The 24,130-nt window shown below is 45.5% G+C and overlaps 1 protein-coding gene across 5 annotated transcripts in view; it reads right to left on the bottom strand.

Annotated features, from left to right (window-relative positions):
* Positions 1–1,035: 1,035 nt before the first annotated feature.
* The window catches only part of MYB (MYB proto-oncogene, transcription factor), a 54,369-nt gene continuing 31,274 nt past the window's right edge, over positions 1,036–24,130 (bottom strand). For all 5 annotated transcript variants that reach the window (XM_014072654.2, XM_087718426.1, XM_014072653.2 and 2 more), the window contains one exon: positions 1,036–2,442. In XM_014072654.2, the coding sequence (XP_013928129.1) occupies positions 2,326–2,442 (117 nt within the window). In that variant the 3' untranslated portion in view covers positions 1,036–2,325. The remainder of the gene's footprint in view (positions 2,443–24,130) is intronic.

The raw sequence follows: 24,130 nt of genomic DNA on the forward strand, positions 1-24,130 counted from the left end.
ATAATCTTCTTGCAATATTCTCATGGTTAGGTTGGGAATTGATTTATGCCATGTAATTTGTATTATTTTCTGCAAAGGCTGGATTATCATGGTTTTTCAGAGATTATTTCAAATTCTCCTGAGGCTGCCACACATATCAATTGAAATTAAAACCAAAGTTGTATCAAAGTATCTTTCACAAACCATTTTGTGGTTATCTGCAGTCCAGTCTTATTTGGCGTTTGTGTTGAATGCTTTGGACAAAACATCTCTTAGAAATATAGTTATGTATCAAAACTCCAACCCTATATCTTCATGATCTGGTCCCATGGTACAAGCCACTAACTAGAAATTTTAGGACAAAATCATTTAAATGTGTTTGTCATGTAGCAATAGACCTTCCCAAAATGTTGCCCCATCACCATGCCCTTTGGATATTACAGGAAAACATTGTGGTCTGTTTGAGAGATGGTTGAGTTCCTTCACTGCCCAAATCAGGAAGCATTTGTTTGGTATGGTCCTAATGCCAAAGCTTATGTCTGTTTATTGTATGAACCCTTCAATTGTGACTTAACCAAGGCTAAGCAAACTATGGTTTATAAAACATGTGACCCAGACACAACATACATTAGAGATGTGCTGTAATTAAAGTAGGTTAGGGTACTCTGGATCCACAAGTACCTTCTCTGTATCTCTGGCTCTGGTTCTTTAAAGGCACCCCACCTTTCCCAAGGCTGACAGAGCAGTCATTCAGTTTCAGAAAAATATACTTCTGAGTTGCAGTTTCACCACCTCAACTGACTACATACAGAAATATTAAAACCTTGTCATATTGTCCCATGAGAATATAGATGATTCTCTACATAGACTCGTATTGTATGAAACAAGAATTTGATTATTTTACTTTTGAAATGGCAGAAACAGCTCCGACTTAAAATAAGTGAAGCTTACACATTCTAATATTTTGTAAAACTAACAGAACAAATGGATATAGTCGAATGACATTCTTGACGAGTTTGCTAAAATGCCAGCTTATCTAAAGTAATAAACAAGCAGTTAACTTTTTACAAAATGCCACACTTTATTTATCTACAAGGCAGTACATTGTATTATAAAAAGTGCAGACAAGGTTGCACTAATTCTATTAAGGCAGCAATGTCTGACATTAAAAAAAAAGCCATTTTCTCTTCACACTGAGAAAAATACAGATATGGCAGTCCCAAGGCCATAATTTTCTTTTTAAATTGTGCAGTCTAAGTATGGAATCTTTAAACATGAGACAATAATTGAAAACATAAGCAAGATTGTGTTCTCCCAAAATACTAACGATCTGCATTCTATGTTTTCAAAACCTCTGAAAATACATACACATAGGCACATAAAAACTCTCAATAAGTGTTTCAAAATATTGCTTGTCCAAGAAAAGAGGGAGCATCAAAACAATATTGCAAAAATCAGAAATGCTAGTGCATAGTCAAATAGCTACTTGCTCCCCGACTAGGGTTTTATTTTTTTTATATAAAACTTTATAGTTCTTTAGTAGTCCATCTACATGCTGCAAGTCTGCAGCAGCAAAGAACATTACAAATAAAAAAAAAACCAACCCAAAGTCCATTTGGCATTTACAAAAATTAAATTACTGAATAAAAATATAATTTGTTTTCATAAAACTATGCTTCATACAGTAAAAATAAAAAATAAAAGCAAGCTTTTCTTAATAAAAAAGGAGAAGCTATCTAGATCTCCATTAAGTAGAACAGTACTTCAAATAAAGGTAAGTGAGCATTTACACACAAGGTATGCCCAGCCTTAACTTTTATAATAGCATTTGCAGTAATGCTTTTCTTGCAGTATTTCAGACCAAGACATTTGTTCAATGATTTTAGCATAAGCTACTGATTGAGTACCAGCTCTCAAAAAGAAACCAATAAAAACCTAGACAACATTTTCACTGGCACTGGAACTCAGGTAGCAACTCTTCACTGAATTAATACTGTGCACTTGATCTCCCCAAACATTTTTAATCATTTAAAATCACTGTGTTGTTAAAATCTGCATTATTAATAACTGTGTAAAATTGAATACCTGATAACTTAGTACAGTAAAGTATCATCAATGTAAGAGAATGTTGCTCTGTCCATTTCCGTTTTTAAAGTTGGGTGAATTCCAACCTGATTCATATATGCTTGTGTGAATATATGCACTTTGTGCTGCTCCCAAATGTTGTACCATAACAACAAACAAACAAATATACAAAAATGTTTTTCTCCCATGTAGAAGAATGGTAAATCTAAATCAACTGTTAAGTGTTTTGAAAAAGAGAACGTAATGCTTGTTGGTGGACTTTTACATAACCAGAGTTCGAGCTGAGAATGCACCCATGTATTTGCGCGCTGGGTCGGAAAAAGTCAGCTGATCTTCCGTCTTCCCGCAGAAAGTTGAATCCCATGTGTTGCTAAAATGCTAAAGACAAAAAGAAGAGAGGAGAATTGAGAAACAGGGTTTTTCTTCTCCAAGAACTTAACACTAGGGAGTGTGACATTGAGAAGGGGGAAGTCCTGCTATACAAACCACAATAACAAAATGATGATGGAATGTGTCATGCATATTGACCTCAGATACCTAAATCAAGTGTATGGAATTGTAATACATGTTTCATCACTTGTCCCTGTCTTAGATGTCCCAAGGGAAGTCATTAGATTTCAGTCTGAAACACATAAGCAGGGTTCCTTTGGGAAGCAATACAGTACTCAGGAGGGGGCTTAACAGTGGTGGGTTACAACCAGTACGCCCCGATATGGGCGTACCTGTGCCTGCCAGGAGCACCAGGTACCGTTCCAGTACGGTGCTCTGGAAGGCCCGCCCGCCCACGCTCATTACCAGGATTTGAAGTTTTCGGAGCTTCCGTGCACGGAGCATACAGCGCCTGCGTGATGCTCCGCCGAGCAACTGGAGCACCGCGGGCAGTAAGTACACATGCATGCGCTGCGCACGTTCATGTGGACGCCCAGCCCCATTGCACTGTACGGAAACCACCACTGGGGCTTAGTCTCATGTAAAGACCAGTCAAGAAGAGCTCAAGCCTCACCTCCAAAAACCTGGTTAGTCTAATTTGTTACCAGCTTTCTAATGAACTTGGCACCTTTCTCCAATCTGCTTAGTTCCTAAGTTTAAACTTCTGATTGCCTGGACAAGAACAGATCATTACATTACATACAACACTGCAAGTCTTTAAGAAGATGCTGGATAGCTATCTGTCTGAAACGACCGTTGACTTACCTGAATGGTCCTTCTATGTGCACTGCGAGGGGAATCCAAGCATGGGTTAACTTTGTCCATTACCCTAGAGACTGAGTTATGTAATTGTTGGCCACGCCTCTTCTGACTGGGGTAATTCAGTTTTGTACGAAGGCTCATCCGATCCAAGAGAAGCCAAGGAATCAGCAGACGAGAAGGTAAGTAGGTAAGTAACACAATGAGTGTGTGTGAGATTGAGACAGTGCCAGTGCCCGGACCAGCTGAAGCTGAGGGCGGGTTTGGGTTCCCCTCGCAGCGCACATAGAAGGACCGTTCAGGTAAGTTAACAGTTGTTCTCCTATGCGCTGCTTGGGGAAACTAAGAATGCGACATGCCAAAGCAATGAGTTTCAAGGGCGGGACGCAGGCTGGTCAGGGGCCGTGGATGATGCTACAACCCTCTGTAAGACGCGTTGCCCAAAGGAAGCCTCCACCAAGGCATTCGTGTCCACTTTGTAATGACGGATGAAGGGCGATGGTGATGACCAGGTCGCCGCTCTACATGTGAACCCGTGGGATGGAAGACTTAAGAGGGTCCACGGATACTGTCCGGCACCACCTGCAAAAGGCCTGCCAAGTGGTTTCATAAATTCATTGTGCGGTTGAGCAAAGAGGTCCACCTGGGGCCAGCCGAAGCGGTGAGCCATTTCCTGTAATAGAGTCGGATGGAGTTGTTCTGCTTAGCCAATTTGCCTGTACATTGGCTGTGCCTGAAATGTGCTCCGCACGAAGTGATAACAGGTGAGTCTCCGCCCAATGGTGAAGGAGTTCAGCTTCCAGCATCAAGGCCTGAAACCTGGTGCCTCCCTGGAGGTTGACATGCGCCTTGGAAGCTATGTTGTCCGTGAGAACCAACACGTGGTTGGTTGACATCAGATTTCGAAAGTCACGGAGAGCTAGGCAGATCGCTCGAAGCTCTAGCCAGTTGATGCTGTTCCACAATTCCTGGGCGCTCCAGCGATCCTGCGTCACCCGGCCCAAAGCATGGGCTCCCTATCCGAATAGACTCGTGTCTATTGTCACTACAACGTGGCCCGGCTCCTTGAAAAGGCACCCCTTGAGGATCTTTGAAGAAGTCCATCAGTGGAGCGAACGTAGCACCTTTGGAGGCAAACGGACCTTGGTCTGTGAATGGCTGGTGCGAGCCCTCTGAAATGGGAGCAAAAACCATTGGAGAGGACGTGCGTGAAACCACGACGTCTATGCACGAGATCATCTTCCCCAGCAGTTGGGAGAGGATCGCGAGGGGAAGAGAAGGCTGCGTTTGCATCTGACTCACCAGGGTCTGAAGGCTTCGACGCCTTTCCTAGGAAAGCAACATCACGCACAGTTCGGAGTCGATGATGGTCCCGAGATGGAGGAGGGATGTAGTTGGGTGCAAGTGGCTCTTTGGAAAATTCAAAATGAAGCTGTGGAGTTGCAATTCTTTGATCGTGGTCTGCAAATCCTGCCTTGCCATATCTGGGAAAGATGATAGGATCAAGTTATCGTCTAGATAACAGTTAATCCTTATCAGAATGGACCGGAGGGATGCTGCTATCACCGTCAACAACTTTGTGAGGGTCTGCGGGCTGATGAAAGGCCGAATGGCAAGGCGCGGTATTGAAAATGGTGCCCCGCAAACTGGAATCGCAAGAACCTTTGATGTGATGGGTGTATCGGCACGTGGAGGGTTGCCTCCTTGATATCCAAAGAGGTCAGTAGGTCGCCTTGCCGGATACAGGCTAGAATGATTTTGAACCTCTGGTATTTCAGGTAGAGATTGAGCCATTTCAAGTCTAGGATGGTCTGCCATCCTCCCAAGCTTTTGGGGACCAAGAAGAGGATATAACCTTAGCCTTTCCTGTCCCTGAGAAACTCTTTCTATAGTGTTTATGTGATATGGTTGTTGTCTCCTGCCCCCATGTCTAGTGGTTGAAGGAAGCACCTTGCGTTTATCCCTATTTTCAATCAAAATAGGATCCAATGCAGCTCCAAACAGAGGGCCTCCCTTGAAAGGGATAGAGGCAAGACGCCATTTGGAGCGTAAATCAGCTTGCCAATGGCGAAGCGAGAGGAGCCGGTAGGATGCCATGTTGGATGCAATCGCACGGGATGCGAACTTGGCCATGTTGAGCGTAGCATCTGAAGAGAACTTCAGCGCTGCCAGCAGTTTATTTACATCCTAGTGTAGTCGGAGGTCTTTGGGTGGAAGCCTAGACTGCAGCTGCTGCAACCAAACCAGCCAAGTTCTATTAAGGAAATAAGCTGCTGTGGCTGCATGTAACACCCAGGCAGCCTCCTGGTGCGTTTTGTGATGACCCGTTCGGCCTTGAGGTCCTCGGCCTTAAGACCTTCCGAAATCTCAGAAGGGATTAAGGCCAGGGAGGCCAACACCCCTACAGGGGGATCCACAGTAGGGAACTGAAGGAGTTCATCCAATTCAGGCGTGGAAGCGTAGAGCTTCCTGTCCCCATTACTAGGAGAGGGAACAGCCATCCGTTGGGACCACTGTTTCTGAACAACGTCCATAAACAGCTTTGGGATGGGTATGACATCCTGCTTCGGCACCTGTTCTGCGAAAAAACAGTCAGTGAAATCAAGTCCTACAGCCGTACTAGTTTGAATGGTGGCGCCACCCATCTTAGTAGTTGCCTTAGCTTTGTACAAAAGCGATTGGAATAAGGCGGGCCGAAATAAGCTGGAGAAGGCTGGTGTATCTTGCACCAGACCATCGTCATCCAACAATTCTAGGGCAGTTACGTCCTCCTCCTCACCAGGATAGAGCCCTCGCTGTAGGCTGAAGGTGGAGGTGAAGGAGAATCAGCCTGAGAAATAGAAGGATCTCTGGCAATGCTGAGAGAAACAGGGCATTGGGCCCTGCGCTGCAACTCTGCATCCACCCTTTGGAAAATGGCTACAGAAATCATGCTATGAAGTTCTGGGGGCAAATCAAATTCGGGCCCATGGGCCGTGGGTGTAAACGTGGCCGCAGGCTCTGAATGTGGGGATGTTTGACTTGTGGTTGGGCCCACCGCAGACAGGTCTGGGGTAGATCGGGGCCCCAAATCCCTTTCGTCTGCACCCCTCCCCGTAGTGTAGGAAGATCGGGGGACCAGCCCTGGATTCCCGCTGGAGGAATCAAGGGAAGAGGGGAGCGGCGCTCGGCCACTAATGTAGGAGGGGACTAGTGGAAGGCCCAGGAGCCGAGGCTGATGACTTGCACTTGGCAGCTCTATCCAAGGCTGCAGATGGTGCGCGTGATTTATGTTTAGAGGCCCTAGTGGTGGCCCTACCCACCCTGGTGCTGTGCCCAGCGGTCTCAGAGTGCAGCGGGAAAGAGCTGGGAGATCCATCGCTGCCTCCAGAAACTGAATGATCGGCCATAATAAATCCCGGGGGAGCGGGAGAGATTTGAAAGGCTCAAGCTCACTTCTGAAACCAGGGCAAACCACTGAAAATTGGCAAGCTGACTCGTTATAGTGCTAAGTGATGGCGGCAAACCAACCTCTGCAGCACAATGACTCACTCTGTTCTCAATCGCAACTGAGCGTGCAAGGCAAGCTCCACCCCTTCCTGCCGTTGATTTGGCACGAAGGCACTAACGGCTCAATTAGCTGCCACCAGCACCTGTGTCGGCACAAAATTCAAAAGTGCATCCAAAAAGATGGCCATCATCTTTCTCCGCCCGGAGAGGGGGGGAGGAAACGGAACATCAGTAGCAGAATGGCGTGGATGACTCACCCCAAAATTGGGCTGCAGTGGCAAGGCTCTCAAAGCGCTGGAAAATGGGACCCACGCCTAAGGAGTATGGCCGCACCCGCTGGAGGCAAGAACACGCAAGCCTTTTCAGCGGCAAGCAATAGCAGTTAGACTTATATACCGCTTCATAGGGCTTTCAGCCCTCTCTAAGCGGTTTACAGAGTCAGCATATTGCCCCCAACAACAATCCAATTCCTCATTTTACCCACCTCGGAAGGATGGAAGGCTGAGTCAACCCTGAGCCGGTGAGATTTGAACCGCTGAACTAGCAGTAGCCTGCAGTGCTGCATTTAACCACTGTGCCACCTTGTACTCCTTGATGCAAGATGTCAAAAGTGCTCGGTTCGATTCAGACTTGTTGGACCTCCATAGGTGCTCTAGGCGTCGCTTCCGGCGCTTCCTCTCCCGGAGCTCCTCGGTGAACCAAGGAGGCCTCCGGAATCCGCTGTCAGCTGAAGTAGCCTGCAGTGCTGCATTTAACCACTGCGCCACCTCGGCTCGGGAATGGGAGGCGGTACTAGTGGGTTGTTGGGCCCTGCGCCGACACGAGAGCAGCGAACCGACTCTCACCACGGCCACTGATCAGGGAAAGAGAGCGGCGGACCGACCCTCTACTGATTAGACCCATTCAGACCTCCGGCGCATAAGTTTCCTGGCGAACCTTCCTGCGGCCGCTAGAGTCACAAGGAAGCGCGATTCTATAACTTAGGAAACACAAACACCAACAATCTGTAGTCAAACGTACCAAAAGGAAGAAAAAATCCAAGTCAAATGAGCTAATTTTGTCTATTATCCTAGAGGAGAAAAATTTTGGTCTCTTTAAGGCTGGACTGAGTTAAAAAAACGGAACTACCCCAGTCAGAGGAGGCATGGTCAACAATTACATAACTGTTTCCTGCCTAGGCAGGGGGTTGGACTGGAAGACCTCCAAGGTCCCTTCCAACTCTGCTATTGTATTGTATTTAAATTAGGAATCCGTTGTTCTCTCCAAAGGCTTTTATTACAAATTGCTAAAATAATAGGAGCCAGAAGATGCCAAGTTTATAATGTCTTCTCAACCTTTTATTAAGCTTTGAGAATGTGAGCAGGAACAAACTTCTATGTTTTGTGCCTCTAAAAGATGGCTATCATTGGTTGCTTTTGATCTGATTGTGATGTTACTTTCAGGACATTTCTATGAGAATAATTCTGATGTTGCAATGTGGTTATTTATTCAGTATATGAATGATAGGTACAGCAGGTAACATGAAATTCAGGCTTATGATAAAATGCATGATAGATTCAACATTGGTCTCCATTGTCCTGTGCTAAGGGAACCAGACAATCTTAAAACTGTCTTCTTCTATATCACCCTGCTTGGATGTTAAGATCCTTTAAGGCTCTTCTGATGCATTAGAGAAGAAATAACTTACCATGTGCTCTTTCAGGTACGCTGCAGGGAAATATGTGCCTGAAGTCTTTCTTCTACTTCTCCTCCTCTGACATTATTATATTTATATTTGTCTGGGCCCTTTCAAGTTTTTAGGCTTCGGCCCCTAAGACACTGAGCATTGTGTGCTTTAGCAGACTACTGCTGCTGCTTTTAGAACTACTAACTATTCTGCATCTCTTGAACAGAAAAACAGTGTATTAAAACCAAGCTAACACTTAAGAATATTCCAAAACAAGAAAAAAGCAACAAAATCTTTACATTAATGCACAAAAGGAGTGCCAGCCTTCCCTAGAGAAATGTAGGGAGAAAGGGGAAAGGCCTGCCACAATAGAAACACATTTCTTAACTACAGTCTGTGCTTGCAATGTTTACAAAGGTTGAAAACTCAACACAACACTGTGTTGGAAAATGATAAACCTGTTCTGTAGTCTTGCAAACTATCTCTTGCTGCCTCCAGTCATCAGAAAGGACAAAAATGTCAACATACTATGGAATTTGCTGATAGAGATAAGTATTGCTTTCTTCTACCCATGTGTTAAAATTTACTGGTGGGAAATCAGAACTGGTACATTCAGAGCAGCAATTCCAGCAACCCTAATGATAAAACCTGCAAAGACACACAACCTTCTATCTCTGTGACAGAAAAGATATACTATGGCATGGAATACTATACCATATAAACATTCGTTTAATATATTCGTTGACCATCCAAGCCCATATAGTTTTTTGTGACTGGGATCTCCAATGCAATTTAAACTGTACTTCCATCAAAATAAATGTTTAAATATGAAGCAAAACTTACTTATTCCAGAGCTTAGTAATAGTCCTTAATCAGGACATTCCCATATCAAAATGATGTGTTATGATGCAAGCATTAGACAAAGATAAAATTTATTATTATTATTTCAATGATATTACTACCTTGAACATGTTGCAGAACTAAAATACAATTTAACCAAGAATCGATTTTAGATATAACACCATGAAACTCCATACGAGAGATATAAAACTCTATAAAATTAAAACAAATCAAAATCATCTAAATCACTACAGAAGAAAACAAGTGATGTGACAGAGTTTAACTCTCTAATGTGAACCTGAGTTAACTATGCATTTTTTTTCTTGATCTATATCTCTCACTTAGTTCTTTGGTCTTCAGTAGTCCTGTCATAAAGCAATCAACCTTCATGTCAAAAACAGTCCAAATATGTAGCTATGGATTTGTAAAAAGGCACCCTCCAACTAATTTTTTTTTACACAGCATAATCCTCTGCAAACCACATTCAAGGGCAGGTGTGACATACATTTTACCTCACAGATATACCACAGTGCTGTTCTTCTTCATGATTTCACTAGACAGCCTCGACTCTCTTGAGAAGCTGGTTAGACTTCCAGTAATGTTCAACACTGTGTAACTCCACTGAGTCAGATCTACTCAGGGGAAATAGCAGCTGCTGCCCAAATGACTGATCTCTTTTTTATAAAGCATACTGGAAACCCAAAAATGGTTCTGATCATGGAAAATGATGAGCTGCTGGTAAGATCTGCAGGGAGTAACGGCAGCAGTGGATGTTCCTTGACATGATATGGGATAAGGCATGAGAGAAAGTGTTGCATGTTTCTTCTAATGATTGGCTAAAATATTTCCTTCTTTTAACAAAGAATATCACTCAGATATATTGACTAAAATACATATCCAGAACATACTGGCCCCAACTGCCCGCCCATCAAACTAAGAGAAAGGATTTAACAGATCCGATTTAACAGAAAAGTTGATAAATACAGTCAGAAAGTGTGTGAGTTTAATTTTGAAGAGAAGTGATAAAACCTATGTCAGAAAGTATTATCTGATTTTGTCTAGTCTGCTGTAGAAAACCAGATTAGCATAAACACTCATAAACACATTTTGCATATGGAACTAGAAACTCTTAGGTTAGGGATTGCAGCATATGATGTTCTAAAAAACAGTAATATGCAAGAACAAGGGATGAATTTTGGATAAAACTGCAACATTCTGAATCAATGATAATTGCTTGATGATTAGGTGTACTGTATTTCTGTTTGTTTTGAAGATTTGGTTTTAGCTCTATTTGAATGGCAAAAGTATGAATATAAATCTGAAAATGTGATTGTTGAAATGATTATGATGAAAAACTGAATCAGTAAAGAATTCAAGGGTGATAAAAAAATTCTGAATCATTTTTAATTTTTGGTAACGTGAAGAGTGAAACTTGGGGGGGGGATGGAAAGGAAAAAAAGTAGAGGAAATGAGAAAAATGCAAGAAAAAAGTATGAGTCTTGTATGAAAAAATATTAAAGGCATATTATTTTTCCAGCAGAAAATATGAACAATATTTTAAAAATGCATATTAGAGTATGAGTGATGGAAAAAGAGAAGGTATTGTATGGTATGTATGTAGAGAAAGATAATTGAAAATAAACTTTCAAACTGAACAAGAAAGGCTTTTTCCTTGGAGGATTATTGCTGAAAGGAGACAGAAAAAAGAGAGATTTTGATGAAAATAAAAAATTGAGAGAAGACTGTTAAATAAAAATCACCAGCAGAAATGAGTGAAATTAAAAGCAAAACTGATAAAATTTGGTTTCTGATAAAAATCACAAGGGAAGACTGGAAGGCGTGTTTCAGAGATTTGTATAGGGATATGTTGGTGTCCAAGAAAAAAACTGATCCAAAGAAACTATTAATAAACACTTCAAGAATACTGAAAAAATAGTAAGGATACTAATGTAGATTATATAACTGGAGAAATCTTAAAATGCATTTGTGATTTACTTATGGAGTGTCTGCACAACTTGCTCAATGTGGCCATGAAGATTCACGGCTGACTTACTGGAAGACTAATTGTCCCCTCTTTTACACTCTATAATCTGTAAAAGCTGTGCTATAATGCAACCAATTCCATGTTCAGACTCCAAGATTCTATGGATTGATGACAACTTAACTCCTGAGCAATCTTTACTCTAGTATTCAAAAATTGAATGAGAATGGATCAAAGGGCACAGGGATGTATGTTAGCTTTCAGCTTTGAACATTTTATAAAACGATTTACGGAAACTTTAAGGTATATACTGTACTGTACCAGGTACAAATCTTTCATATGGTTCATTGTTTGGTAGTGAGAAGGCAAATGTTATTCCAAAATGATAAATGTCCTTCTTTGACTGCTGCCCTTGTTTCACATGATATACAATATAAACAGTGGTCTGACCTTTTTATCTAAAACCTACAGAAATGAGTAAGGATTGATATTCATTACAAGCACTCTGTGACTTGATAATTACCAGGCAGTCACACCCTAAGGTTCATCATAACTTTGGGATTCTGTTTGTAAGCAAACAGAGATGGTTGATTTCTGAAAATAAGTTTGAATAATTTCCTTTTCAAAGTGTTTTGACAAGGTTCAAAGTAATGATTGACCGTTGTCTTACCTGAACGGTCCTTCTATGGGTGCTGCGAAGGGAATCCAATCATGGGTTAACTTAGCCCTTTAGCCTTGAGACTGAGTATGTAAATTTCTAGACCACGCCTCCTCTGGCTGGACTGTTTCAGTTTCGCACGAAGTCCGCCGAAGAATAAGTATGTCAATGTCAATCAAGCCGTAGGCAATCCCGGTACTAAGGAACGGTCAAAAGTCCAGTCAGAGATGAAGTTAGTCACAGAGTCACAATCAAGGTGGAGCCCTGGCCAGCCGAAACTGCGGGCGGGTTTGGATTTCCTTCGCAGCACCCATAGAAGGACTGTTCAGGTAAGACAATGGTCATTCTCCTGTGTGCTGCTCAGGGAATCCAATCATGGGATATGCCAAAGCAATTAATTCCCAGGGCGGGAGCTAGGCTGGTCAGGCTCCTCCGCAGAAGGAAGAACCCTTTGCAACACTCTCCGCCCGAAGGACGCCTCAGCCGAGGCATAGACATCAATTTTGTAGTGTCGAATAAAGGGTGAGGGCGACGCCCAAGTGGCCGCCCTACATATTTCCTCCACAGACGCTTGCATAGCCCAGGCCGCTGTGGTGGCCGCACTCCTGGTAGAATGAGGGGTGATACGCCTGGGAACCGGTCGTGAATGACTGTCGTACGCCAACGCAATACACGCCTTCAACCATCGGCCGATGGTATGGGAAGACACCTTTTGTCCCATTGATGAAGGCTGGAAGGAAACGAACAGTGCTTCCGACCTCCTGAACGAAGCCGTGCGCTTTACATAGCGCGGAGAGCCCGGCGAACATCCAGATGGTGCCACTGGCGTTCCTGAGGATGGGAGGGATGTGGGCAAAAGTCCAGCAGGACGAGTTCCTATGTCCTGTGAAATAACGAGTTGATCTTAGGAAGGAAGGTCGGGTCCAAACGAAGCACCACTCTGTTTGGATGGAAGATGCAAAGATCCGCGTGAACAGAGAGCGCTGCCAGCTCCGACACTCTCCTGGCCGATGTGATGGCCACTAGAAACATAGTCTTGAGCGTCAAAAACCGGAGACTGATGGAGTGGATGGGTTCAAAGGGAGCAGTTGTGAGAGCTCTGAGAACTAAGGTCAAGTCCCATGTGGGGTAATGGTGCGGTCGTAAGTTGGAAGCACCCTTCAAGAAGGTTCGGACCCACGAGTGCTGAGATAAGGAGCGGCCTTGACCTCCCCCAATCACCGTAGACAAGGCTGTGACCTGCCGACGAAGCGTGTTCGGTGCCAGACCTTTGTTGAGACCGGATTGTAAGAAGTCCAAAACTTGAGGCACCGAAGCCTTGACGGGATCGACCCCGGTGCAACGGCACCACCGACAGAAGGCCTGCCAAGTGGCCTCGTAAATACGGGTAGTCGATGGGCGACGGGCTGCTTGAATAGTGGCGATTACTTTGTCTGAATACTGAAGGGCTGCTAGAATAGCCCGCTCACGTGCCACACGGCTAACTGTAACAGTTGGGGGTTCGGGTGTATGAGAGCTCCCTGGTTGAGCTGAATCCGATCGTCCGGAATCCTCCAAGGGCGCGAAATGGACAGATGGACGAGGTCTGCGTACCAGGGTCGTCTGGACCACATCGGAGCGACCAGCAGCATTTCCGCCTGCTCTGTCAAAATCTTCTGAATGACCGACGGAAGGATCGGGAAAGGAGGAAAGGCATAGAGAAGGCCGGCCAGCCATGGACTGCGCAGAGCATCTACCCTCTCCGCTCCCGGGGGTCTGGTATCTGGTGTAAAAGCGGGGGAGTTGCGCGTTGTGCGGGTGTGCAAATAAATCCACCTCGGGTTGGCCGAACCGGCGAGAGAGCTCCTGGAAAAGAATGGGGTGGAGTTGCCACTCCCCTTGATCCACAGTGGCCCTGCTCAGCCAATCCGCCTGTGTGTTGGCAACGCCCGAGATGTGCTCCGCCCGAATCGATGAGAGTCTGGACTCCGCCCAATGGAGCAACTTCTCCGCCTCCAGCATCAGAGCCCTGGAATGGGTGCCCCCTTGGCGGTTGATGTGGGCTTTGGAGGCCACATTGTCGGTCAAGACCAACACATGATTGTGTGATACAATGTCCCGAAACTCCAGAAGGGCTAGACGGATGGCCCGTAGCTCTAACCAATTTATGCTGTTCGTCAACTCTTGATCCGACCAGCGTCCCTGAGCCACCCTGTCCAGGGTGTGGGCTCCCCATCCAAACAGGCTGGCGTCCGTCGTGACCTGGATGCGGTCCGGTTCCTTGAATGGGCATCCCCGGAGAAGTCTGGAGGACATCCACCAACGCAGGGACCGTCGGGCTTTGCTCGGAAGCCGCACTTTGATCTGGGAATGACTGGTATGCGCTCTCTGGAAGGGTAGAAGAAACCACTGGAGTGGACGCGCATGGAACCTGGCCCAGGGGACTACACTGATGCAGGAGATCATCTTCCCCAGCAGCTTGGACAACGTCACCAGCGGTAATCGCCTCTGAGACAGCACATGATGCACCAGGTGTTGTATGCTCTGTCGCCTCTCCGGAGACAGGAAAACTTCGCACGTCACAGAGTTGATGGTGGTCCCCAGACGAAATAGGGACGTGGTCGGGCGCAAGTGGCTTTTGGGCAAGTTGAGGACAAAACCATGATTGCGCAATGAGTCCATCATGACTTGCAGGGCCTGGTCCCGAGAAGGTGACAGCACCAATGTCGTCTAAATAACAGTTGACGCGTATTGGAATCGAGCGAAGGGAGGCTGCTACCACGGCCAAGTTTGGTGAACGTGCGCGGAGCCGAGGAGAGGCCAAAGGGTAAGGCCCGATATTGAAAATGGCGGCTGTTGAAGTGAAACCGCAGGAACTTCCGATGCGCCGGATGAAAGGGCACATGGAGGTACGCTTCTTTGATGTCTATTGAAGTCATCATGTCGCCTTGGCGGATGGAAGCCAATATGCTCTTGAGAGACTACATTTTGAATTTTTGGTATTTGATATAATGATTGAGCCGTTTCAAATCTAGGATTGCCCTCCATCCCCCGGAGTTCTTTGGTACTAGGAACAAGATGGAATAGAACCCTAGGCCTTCCTGCCCCTTGGGTACTTGTTCTATGGCCCTGATGGTGAGAAGATGGCGTATCTCGGCGTCCATGAGGCATTGATGGGCATCTGGGCACGGGGCACCTGATGAACCTTCTTGGGCGGGATGGATAGAAATTCTAGAGTGAGTCCCAGGCTCACGACCTGAAGGGCCCAGGCGTCTGACATGAGCTCCGCCCACTGATAAGCGAAGGCCAGGAGACGCCCCCCTATGGGTCCTACCTCCTGCGAGTCACCGGTACCTTCGAAAGGACCGGTTGCCTGCTCCTCAGAAAGACCTCCTATTCTGGGACTGCGCCTGACTCTGCTGGCGACCCCTATCTCTGGTTCCCGTGCGGTCCTGGCCATGATCCTGTGCCTGGGAAAAACCCCTGGTGTAGTTGGGGACATAGGGAGCGGGGGCGAAACCCGAGTCCCCAGTCCGAAATGGCTGCCGCCTATTGTAAGGCTGCTGCCTTCTGTTGATACGGGCACTAGTAGAGGGAAGGACCTTGCGTTTATCCCGTGTCTCAATGAGGATGGGATCCAGTACTGAACCGAACAAGGCTCCGCCCTTGAAGGGCGTAGACGCTAGGCGCCACTTGGACTTGACATCAGCCTGCCAATGACGAAGCCAGAGCAAACATCGAAAAGCCACATTAGAAACTACGGCCCGGGATGCAAACTTTGCTGCACTAAGGGTAGCATCCGCAGAAAATTCCAATGCCGCCATCAGTTTGGTGATATCCTGGTGAAGGCGCATTTCCTCCGGGTCCAGTCTATTCTGCAATTGCTTAAGCCAAACTAAGGAAGTTCTATTAAAAAAGGAAGCTGCAGTAGCTGAGCGTAAGGCCCAAGCCGCAGCCTGGTGAGTTTTGCGAATGACCGTCTTGGCCTTGCGATCCTCGGCCTTTAACCCTTCTGAAATCTCAGAAGGAATTAATGCCGGCGAAGCAAGAGCAGCAATAGGGGCATCCACAGTGGGAAACTGAAGGAGACTTTCCAATTCTGGAGTAGACGTGTATAGCTTCCTATCCCCTGTCCCGGGAGGATTAACTACAGTCGGTTGATCCCACTGCTTCTGGATCAGATCAAGAAAAAGCTTGGGAGATGGAATAACATCCTGCAAGGCCACCTGCTCAGCAAAGAGACGCTCGGTGGCATCCAGACCTACAGCTGTACTCTCTTTAGAAGCCGCCTCCCCCATGTGGGTGGTGGTCTTGGCCTTATACAGTAAGGATTTGAAAAGAGCATGCCTGAATAGCCCAGGGGCAGTAGGCTGATCTCTAGGGAGGCCTTCGTCATCGGAAAATTCCCTATCCAGGAGTTCACCTTCCTCCACTAAGGCAGATTCCGCACTGAACACCAAGGGTAAAGGCGAAGGAGGATCCGTTTGCAGAATAGAAGAATCCCCTTGCAACGCCTGGGGAGCTAGGCCTGAGTGGGCCGCAGCGGGCCTAGGAACCTGGGACCTACGCATTAACTCTGCATCCACCCCTTTAGAAATAGCCTCGGAGATCATGAGGTATAAATCAGTAGGAAGGCCCAAATCCTGGCCCTCCAGAGGACTGAGGCCTGCAGCTGTGGGCGTGAATGTGGCAGAAGGCCCAGCACGTGGGGGCGAGCGAAGAGAAGCCCCACTAGCTTCAGAAATAATTGGGGGGGAGCGAGGCCCAAAGACCCCCGCCTCAGGAAGAGGAGCCTGGGGAAGCTGAATATCAGGAGACCAACCCTGCTCAGTAACACGCACCGGAGAGACACATTGCAGAATCAGAACCGGAGGTGGACAAATGGGGGCCCCAGAAGCCTTTGGAGGAACTTTGGCCTTGTCTTTGCGCTTATGCAACTTGTCCCGGGCAGCGGATGAGGCTCGAGGCCTACTACTGGAGGCCCTGGTTGCGGCCCTGCCAGGCCTAGGGCTAGCCCCCCCTTCGCCAGGGGAACGGGGCTCTGAAACTGGCTCTACAGTACCTTTAACTACTGATTGATCAGCCATGGTATGAGAGATTTGAAAGAGCTCAATCACTGAAACAAAGGAATCCAAATTGCGCACCACCGCCAAAACGCCACGTGAAAGCAGAGGCAGAGACAAAGCGACCTCCTCCCTGAGTCAGCAGCCTCGAGTGAGGGAAAAGGGAGAGTTGGTAGAAGTGCGCAGGCTCCAGCGCGCGAAATAAATCTGCCTTCTCATCCCTTGGCATTACCACACATGCGTGAAATCGCTCCAAAATATGGCGACCGGCAGTAAAGGCACGGAATTCAAACGCAAATGGCAGGGAGAAAACCCAACAGCCGATCCATGCTGCCCTCCCGGCAGCCGCTCCGGCGAGAGAACGAGGGAGGTAGGCGGAGGGAGGGGGGGTGGCCCCATCAGGCCACAGCCCAGGATCCGACTGCGCCTGCAGGCGGGTGCTATCCAGCACGAGAGAAACGGCGCTGGGAGGCTCACTGTCCCAACGCGCCGAAATAAAGGGAGGGCAGACAGCAAAGCCGCTTCCAAAGCCGGCAAGCTCGTCTCGCGCTCCAGCTGCAGAAATCGACATCCCTTACAGGGGAAGCAGCAATGATGAGGAATCGGGCTGGCAGAAATTGCCGCCTCCACCCCAAAAATGGAGAGAAATCCACAGAAGAATTACTACTACCAAATCCAATAATCCTGAGAAGTTTGTCAATTAGTCAAAGAGAGAATTGAAAGAAGTCTCGTAGGCTTGGACTGAGTAAAGAAACTGAAACAGTCCAGCCAGAGGAGGCGTGGTCTAGAAATTTACATACTCAGTCTCAAGGCTAAAGGGCTAAGTTAACCCATGATTGGATTCCCTGAGCAGCACACAGGAGAAGGTCTTATTTTCTTGCTCTTCTTTAGGCTGTGTGTGCTATCCCACTTGTAATCTTACCAATGTTTTTGTGCGAACTACTACTGAAGCAGATGCATTGTATTTGTTACCATATGCAGCTCTATATAAAAATATTCCTGTCGCTCTCATAGGAGCTAGGAATACTTTCAATTGTTATGATATGCCAAGTTTAAAAGTTGGTTTTCACAAATGAGCCCTTGGAATTCTCAGCTATTGACTTCATACTTATTTATTCACATAATTAGATACTTTATCCACATTCATTTCAAAAATAGGATGTAATAGCCCTTCTTGACTTCTGTTAATATTTAACTTGTCTATTTATTTTTTATTAAATGGGTTGAGTTTGCTAACTGCATTTTATAATAAAAAGTTATCATATTAAATTATATTAAAGAAAAACAGAATAAAAGTAATCCAGAAGAAAGAAAGCTATTTCTTTCTAAGGTACATGTGCAGTAATTGCATGGATGCTTATTAGGATAAAAGAAAAGTTTTAGATCCTACAGGAAGAAGGGAAGGAAAAGTCACAATCTGATTTTGCTAGACACTAAACTTCATAACCCTCTGAAATTATGACTAGAGCCTACTTGCTCACAGGAGAATAGAAAAAGACCACCACAGCCAAGGAGACACTATTGAAACCAACGAGTTTTTGCTGCCTATATTGAATGCTGCTATTTTTGTTCCCTCTCCTTGTCTTCTTGAGATGATTGCTCAAAAACAAAACATGCTGCCTAAACACTGTCCCATTTTCTAGACAGGTTTGAAGACAGGTTTTTGTGATCAAGTCCTATAGCAGCCATCCTTGGTCCCTCCTGTACTACATATCTCAAGTCCCAGAATAAATGATAAAGAATTCCAGGAACTGTAATCCATCCATCTTGAAGCATTCCCACAATGGGAAAGGTTTCCTTGCAGGAATATTTTGTTAGTCAATATTAGCATCCGGGTTCTCCCACTGCTTCCTCCTTAATGATGCTTACTAATAGATGTTTAGGGTTCCACTGACTTAAAACTGCCCCTCATTAATAACAGCCTTACCATAAACCACAAAATTTTCACTAACTGCCATGTGACAATGCCATACACAGATTAAGGCAACAGTGGTTCTCATGTTTCTATTTCCTTCTTTCCAATACAGGAGCTACTTTTAACTTGGTCGTGCCCCATCAATGGCAGTCTGTATGTTTTGCATTAGACCATGGATTGTTGGCAATCCTCTTACCCTCTCTTACAAAACACATTTCTTTTTTCAAAGCAGATTTGCTGTTAAGATTATATTTCCCTGGAGGGAAATATAATCTTAACTAGCATATGTGCTAGTTGTTCCTGGCTCTAGGGGGCAGTGCTCATATCTGTTTCAAAGTCGAAGAGTCAGCGCTGTCCAAAGACGTCTCAGTGGTCATGTGGCCAGCATGACTAAACGCCAAAGGCGCATCGAGTGCTGTTACCTTCCCACCAAAATGGTCCCTATTTTTCTACTTGCATTTTCTACACGCTTTCGAACTGGCAGAAGTTGGTAGAAGCTGGGACAAGTAACGGGAGCTCACTCCATTACGCGGCATTAGGGATTCAAACCGCTGAACTGCCAACCTTCTGATCGACAAGCTCCGCATCTTAGCCACTGAGCCACTGTGTTAGCACTTTTTAAAAGTTAAAATATGGATAACAAAGGTAACTTTTGTATGTTTACATTATGTTCACATATTACCATCAAACCATGGAATATTTTCAGCTGTGTCACTCTTAGTTCATTTTGTTACATCATTAATCCTACCTGCATATCCTTCTTCTGGCAACAAAATTATTTCACTTATCCTGTAACGTGTCTTCTGTTGCCTCAGGGAAGAGTGAACAGTAAACAAACTCTCCAGAGTTTAACTGGGATATCCAGTTAAAGTGAACCTCCAGGGAAATATAGCAGTAAAGGCAAGACTGTGCAAAGGTGCTTTCTTAAACCTACTTAACGCAATGGCAAATTCACATATTACATTTTCCCGCAAATAAGTATTCAAGAAACAAGGCTGGGTCAAACCAGTCTTCTCTCATCTGCCTTTGCCTATGCTAGTGAACTCCAAATATTTTCAGTAAAATGTTTTTTAAAATATACCTCAAATTTATTATATATATATGTATGCGGGAAGAAGATATTAGAATGTCTATTCATTCACTTATGTATATTGAAAATGTAGCCTGATATATAGAAATGATTTTGCACATTCAATGTAAATGTCTTTCTTAATATTCAAGAGAAATAAAATGAACGATTGAATTCTCTAGCTGTCCAAGCCCAGTGAAGTCAACACTTTTCAATCAATTAGTCTAAGTTTAATATATTTTCTCCTCTGATAGTGGCAGCTCTTCTTTATCTCTCTATGCAGTCATTTAAAAATTATTATGACCTCCAAAGCCCCTAAGGTGGGTTTTGCTGAATTATTGTGCTTCTGCAGAAAAATATTATCTTCAAGCAACACTTATATGAAAAGTTTATTTCAAACAAAATCCCACCCGTCTATCCCACTTCTACATCTGAATTATTAAGTTTCCATAAACAACAGAGACAACTGCTAAAGCACTTTCACTGCATGAGATTAGAACATGTTGAGGAGCCTCATAACATTTCTTTTGCTACTTCGCTTCTTGAAAGAAATACCACATCAAAATGGTTGTGTATTGACATAGAACAGAATAGTATAGAATAACAGAGTTGGAAGGGATCTTGTAGTCCAATCTCTTGCTTAGGCAGGAAACTCTATACTACCTTCAGACAAATGGTTATCCAATCTCTTCTTAAAAACTTCCAGTGTTAGGGCATTTACAACTTCTGAAGGCAAGTGATTAATTGTTCTAACTGTCAGGAAATTTCTCCTCAGTTCTAAGTTGCTTCTCTCCTTGATTAGTTTGCACCCATTGCTTCGTGTCCTGCCCTCAGGTGCTTTGGAGAATAGGTTGACTCCCTCTTCTTTGTGGCAGCCCCTGAGATATTGGAACACTGCTATGTCACCCCAAGTCCTTCTTTTCATTAAACTAGACATACCCAGTTCTAGCAACGATTCTTTACATGTTTTAGCCTCCAGTCTCTTAATCATCTTTGTTGCTCTTCTTTGCACTCTTTCTAGAGTCTCCACATCTTTTTTACATCGTGGCAACCACAACTGGATGCAGTATTCCAAGTGTGGCCTTACCAAGGCATTATAAAGTGGTATTCATCAGAGATCATTCTGAGGAAAAATGATCAAAGGAGGAATAAATATAGTGAAAGCTGGCAAGCCAATCCAGAAATGGATTGTGCCCAAATGCCTGGAACAGTTGTGGAAGGTAGGAAATTTAGCTTCTGTATACATTTCCATAGAGCTCTCAAAAGATCACCATCTTTTTAGATTAACAAAGAGAGGAAACATAATGTACAAACATATTTTCCCTTTTTGTGATCCAGCCCACCAAGTCATTGGATGGACTACTTAACACCTTCTATCTCCTGATTAGAACGGGGAAATGGATCAGGAAGTACACCATCTGAGTTCCCACATTCAATGATTTAAACAACTGCACACAAACACAGATTTACAGTCTAAAAATCTCTGGCTACCCAAGAACTGGAATAGGAAAAGGCCCATTTATTTCCCATTTGTGACTTCACACTAAAAAAAGGACAATCTAATGCCAACTTTAAGTTAAGGTAACAAGCCATTTTCTGTTTCATTTACTTAGGGAATAATTGTTTCTAATGTACTTATTTACATATAGCAGTAATAAAATAGTCTACATATTCTGTTGGCTCAAGCTCTGTAGAAGTGATTAAGAATAAATTCTCATGAACTTGGCCAACATAGCAGTAATTGTTGTCTAATTTATATTTGCAAATAGCAAAGCCGGAGGCAAATTTCCATGTGTTATGCCTACGAGACACTTTCAAGCATTATCCCTTCCTCGATAGGTGAAATTCAGTAAATTTTCATCATTTTATGGCCATTTTATGTTGGAACAAAAATGAAGCATGTGAATCTAATCTTGTCTACAGCAGTTATTCCAGATTCTACTGAACAATGAGAGTTGTTTCTTATCATTATGTTCTGCTTCCAGGCTTCCTGTAGGTATCTAGCAGACTGCAGTGAGAAATTCGATAGTAAACTAGACACAGATCTTTCGTTTTATCTCCCAGGTTTTTTCTTATCATTATAAAAAGTGCAATGTATATCCAACTATTCAGGAATAACCTTGCTGAATTGAAAATTATTCATTGTGAGTGGACATCCACAGGATTGTACTGCAAAGGTTTTTACATCAGTTTTCTACTGGAAGCGTAATTTAAAAAGTCAGAGCACTGATCCAGTTGGCTCGGTATTTGAGTATTTTGAGTATTTGAGTATTTGAAAATTTATTTATAGGCCGCCCTTTTCCCTGGGGGGACTCAGGGCGGCTCACAACTCATGGGGAGGGGGATACAAACAATAGTACATAAAAGCAATACAGAATTAAAAATAAAGCACAACATTCATACCATTCGGGTGGGGGTGAGTTACATTCCTTAACCCCAGGCCTGACGGGATAGCCAGGTTTTAAGGGCTGTGCGGAAGGTCTGGAGGGTGGTGAGGGTACGAATCTCCATGGGGAGATGGTTCCAAAGGGTCGGAGCTACTACCGAGAAGGCTCTCCTCCGCGTAGTTGCCAGTCGACACTGACTGGCAGATGGAACTCGGAGGAGGCCTAATCTATGAGATCTAATGGGTCGCGAGGAGGTAATTGGCAGAAGGCGGTCTCTCAAGTATCCAGATCCACTACCATGAAGGGCTTTATGGGTGGTAAGTAGCACCTTGAAGCGCACCCGGAGATCGAGAGGTAGCCAGCGCAGCTCGCGGAGGATAGGTGTTATGTGGGTGTACCGAGGTGCACCCACAATCGCTCGCGCGGCCGCATTCTGGACTAGCTGAAGTCGCCGGATGCTCCTCAAGGGCAGCCCCATGTAGAGCACGTTGCAGTATTCCAGCCTAGAGGTCACAAGGGCACGAGTGACTGTTGTGAGAGCCTCCCGGTTCAGGTAGGGTCGCAACTGGTGCACCAGGCAAACCTGTGCAAATGCCCCCCTGGTCACAGCTGATAAGTGGTGGTCAAAGGTCAGCTGTGGGTCCAGGAGGACTCCCAGGTTGCGAACCCTGTCTGAGGGGTGTAATGTTTGACCCCCAGCCTGAGAGATGGAACACTAACCAAGTTAGTGGGAGGGAAACACAACAGCCACTTGGTCTTATCCGGGTTGAGCACAAGCTTGTTAGCCCTCATCCAGTCCCTAACAGCTTCAAGGCCCCGGTTCATCACGTCCACCGCTTCATTGAGTTGGCATGGGGCGGACAGATACAGCTGGGTATCGTCCGCATATTGATGGTATCTTATCCCATGCCGCCGAATGATCTCCCCCAGCGGTTTCATGTAGATGTTGAAAAGTAGGGGGGATAAGACCGAACCCTGCGGCACCCCATATGTTAGGGGCCTAGGGGTCGATCTCTGCCCTCCAACTAACACCGACTGCGACCTGTCCGAGAGGTAGGAGGAGAACCACTGCAAAACAGTGCCTCCCACCCCCACCTCCCGCAGTCGTCGCAGAAGGATACCATTGTCGATGGTATCGAAAGCCGCTGAGAGGTCAAGGAGAACCAGGATGGAGGCGTGGCCTCCATCTCTGGCTCTCCAGAGATCATCGGTCAAAGCGACCAAAGCGGTTTCTGTGCTGTAACCAGACCTGAAGCCGGACTGGAAGGGGTCGAGATAGCTAGCTTCCTCCAAGGACCGCTGGAGCTGGTAGGCCACCACCTTCTCAACAACCTTCCCCACAAAGGGGAGGTTGGAGACTGGACGGTAATTGTTAAGAACGGCTGGATCCAGAGATGGTTTCTTCAGGAGGGGTCTCACCACCGCCGCTTTAAGTGCGGAGGGAAAGACCCCCTCCCGAAGGGAGGCGGTAACAACCGCCTGGATCCAGCCCCGTGTCACCTCCCTGCTGTTAACAACCAGCCAGGAGGGGCACGGGTCCAGTACACAGGTGGAGGCACTCACAGCTCTCATGGCCTTGTCCACATCCCCAGGGGCAACACCCAGCGATGGTGTTCCAGATTATCCCCCTGTGCCTCGGCTGGATCTGCAAAGTTGGAGTCCAAGTCCGACCGAAACCGAGCAACTTTGTCCGCTAAGAACTGGACGTATTCCTCAGCTCTACCCTGCAAGGGGTCCCCCGTCTCCCTCCTATTTAGGAGGGAGCGGGTTATCCTAAACAGGGCGGCTGGGCGGGACTCAGCGGACGCAATCAAGGTGGCAATGTAAGATC

This window comes from Thamnophis sirtalis, unplaced genomic scaffold (genome assembly GCF_051295495.1).
Source record: "Thamnophis sirtalis isolate CommonGarterSnake01/CBP01778 unplaced genomic scaffold, rThaSir2_p1.2 scaffold_6, whole genome shotgun sequence".
Classification (NCBI taxonomy): Eukaryota; Metazoa; Chordata; class Lepidosauria; order Squamata; family Natricidae; genus Thamnophis; species Thamnophis sirtalis.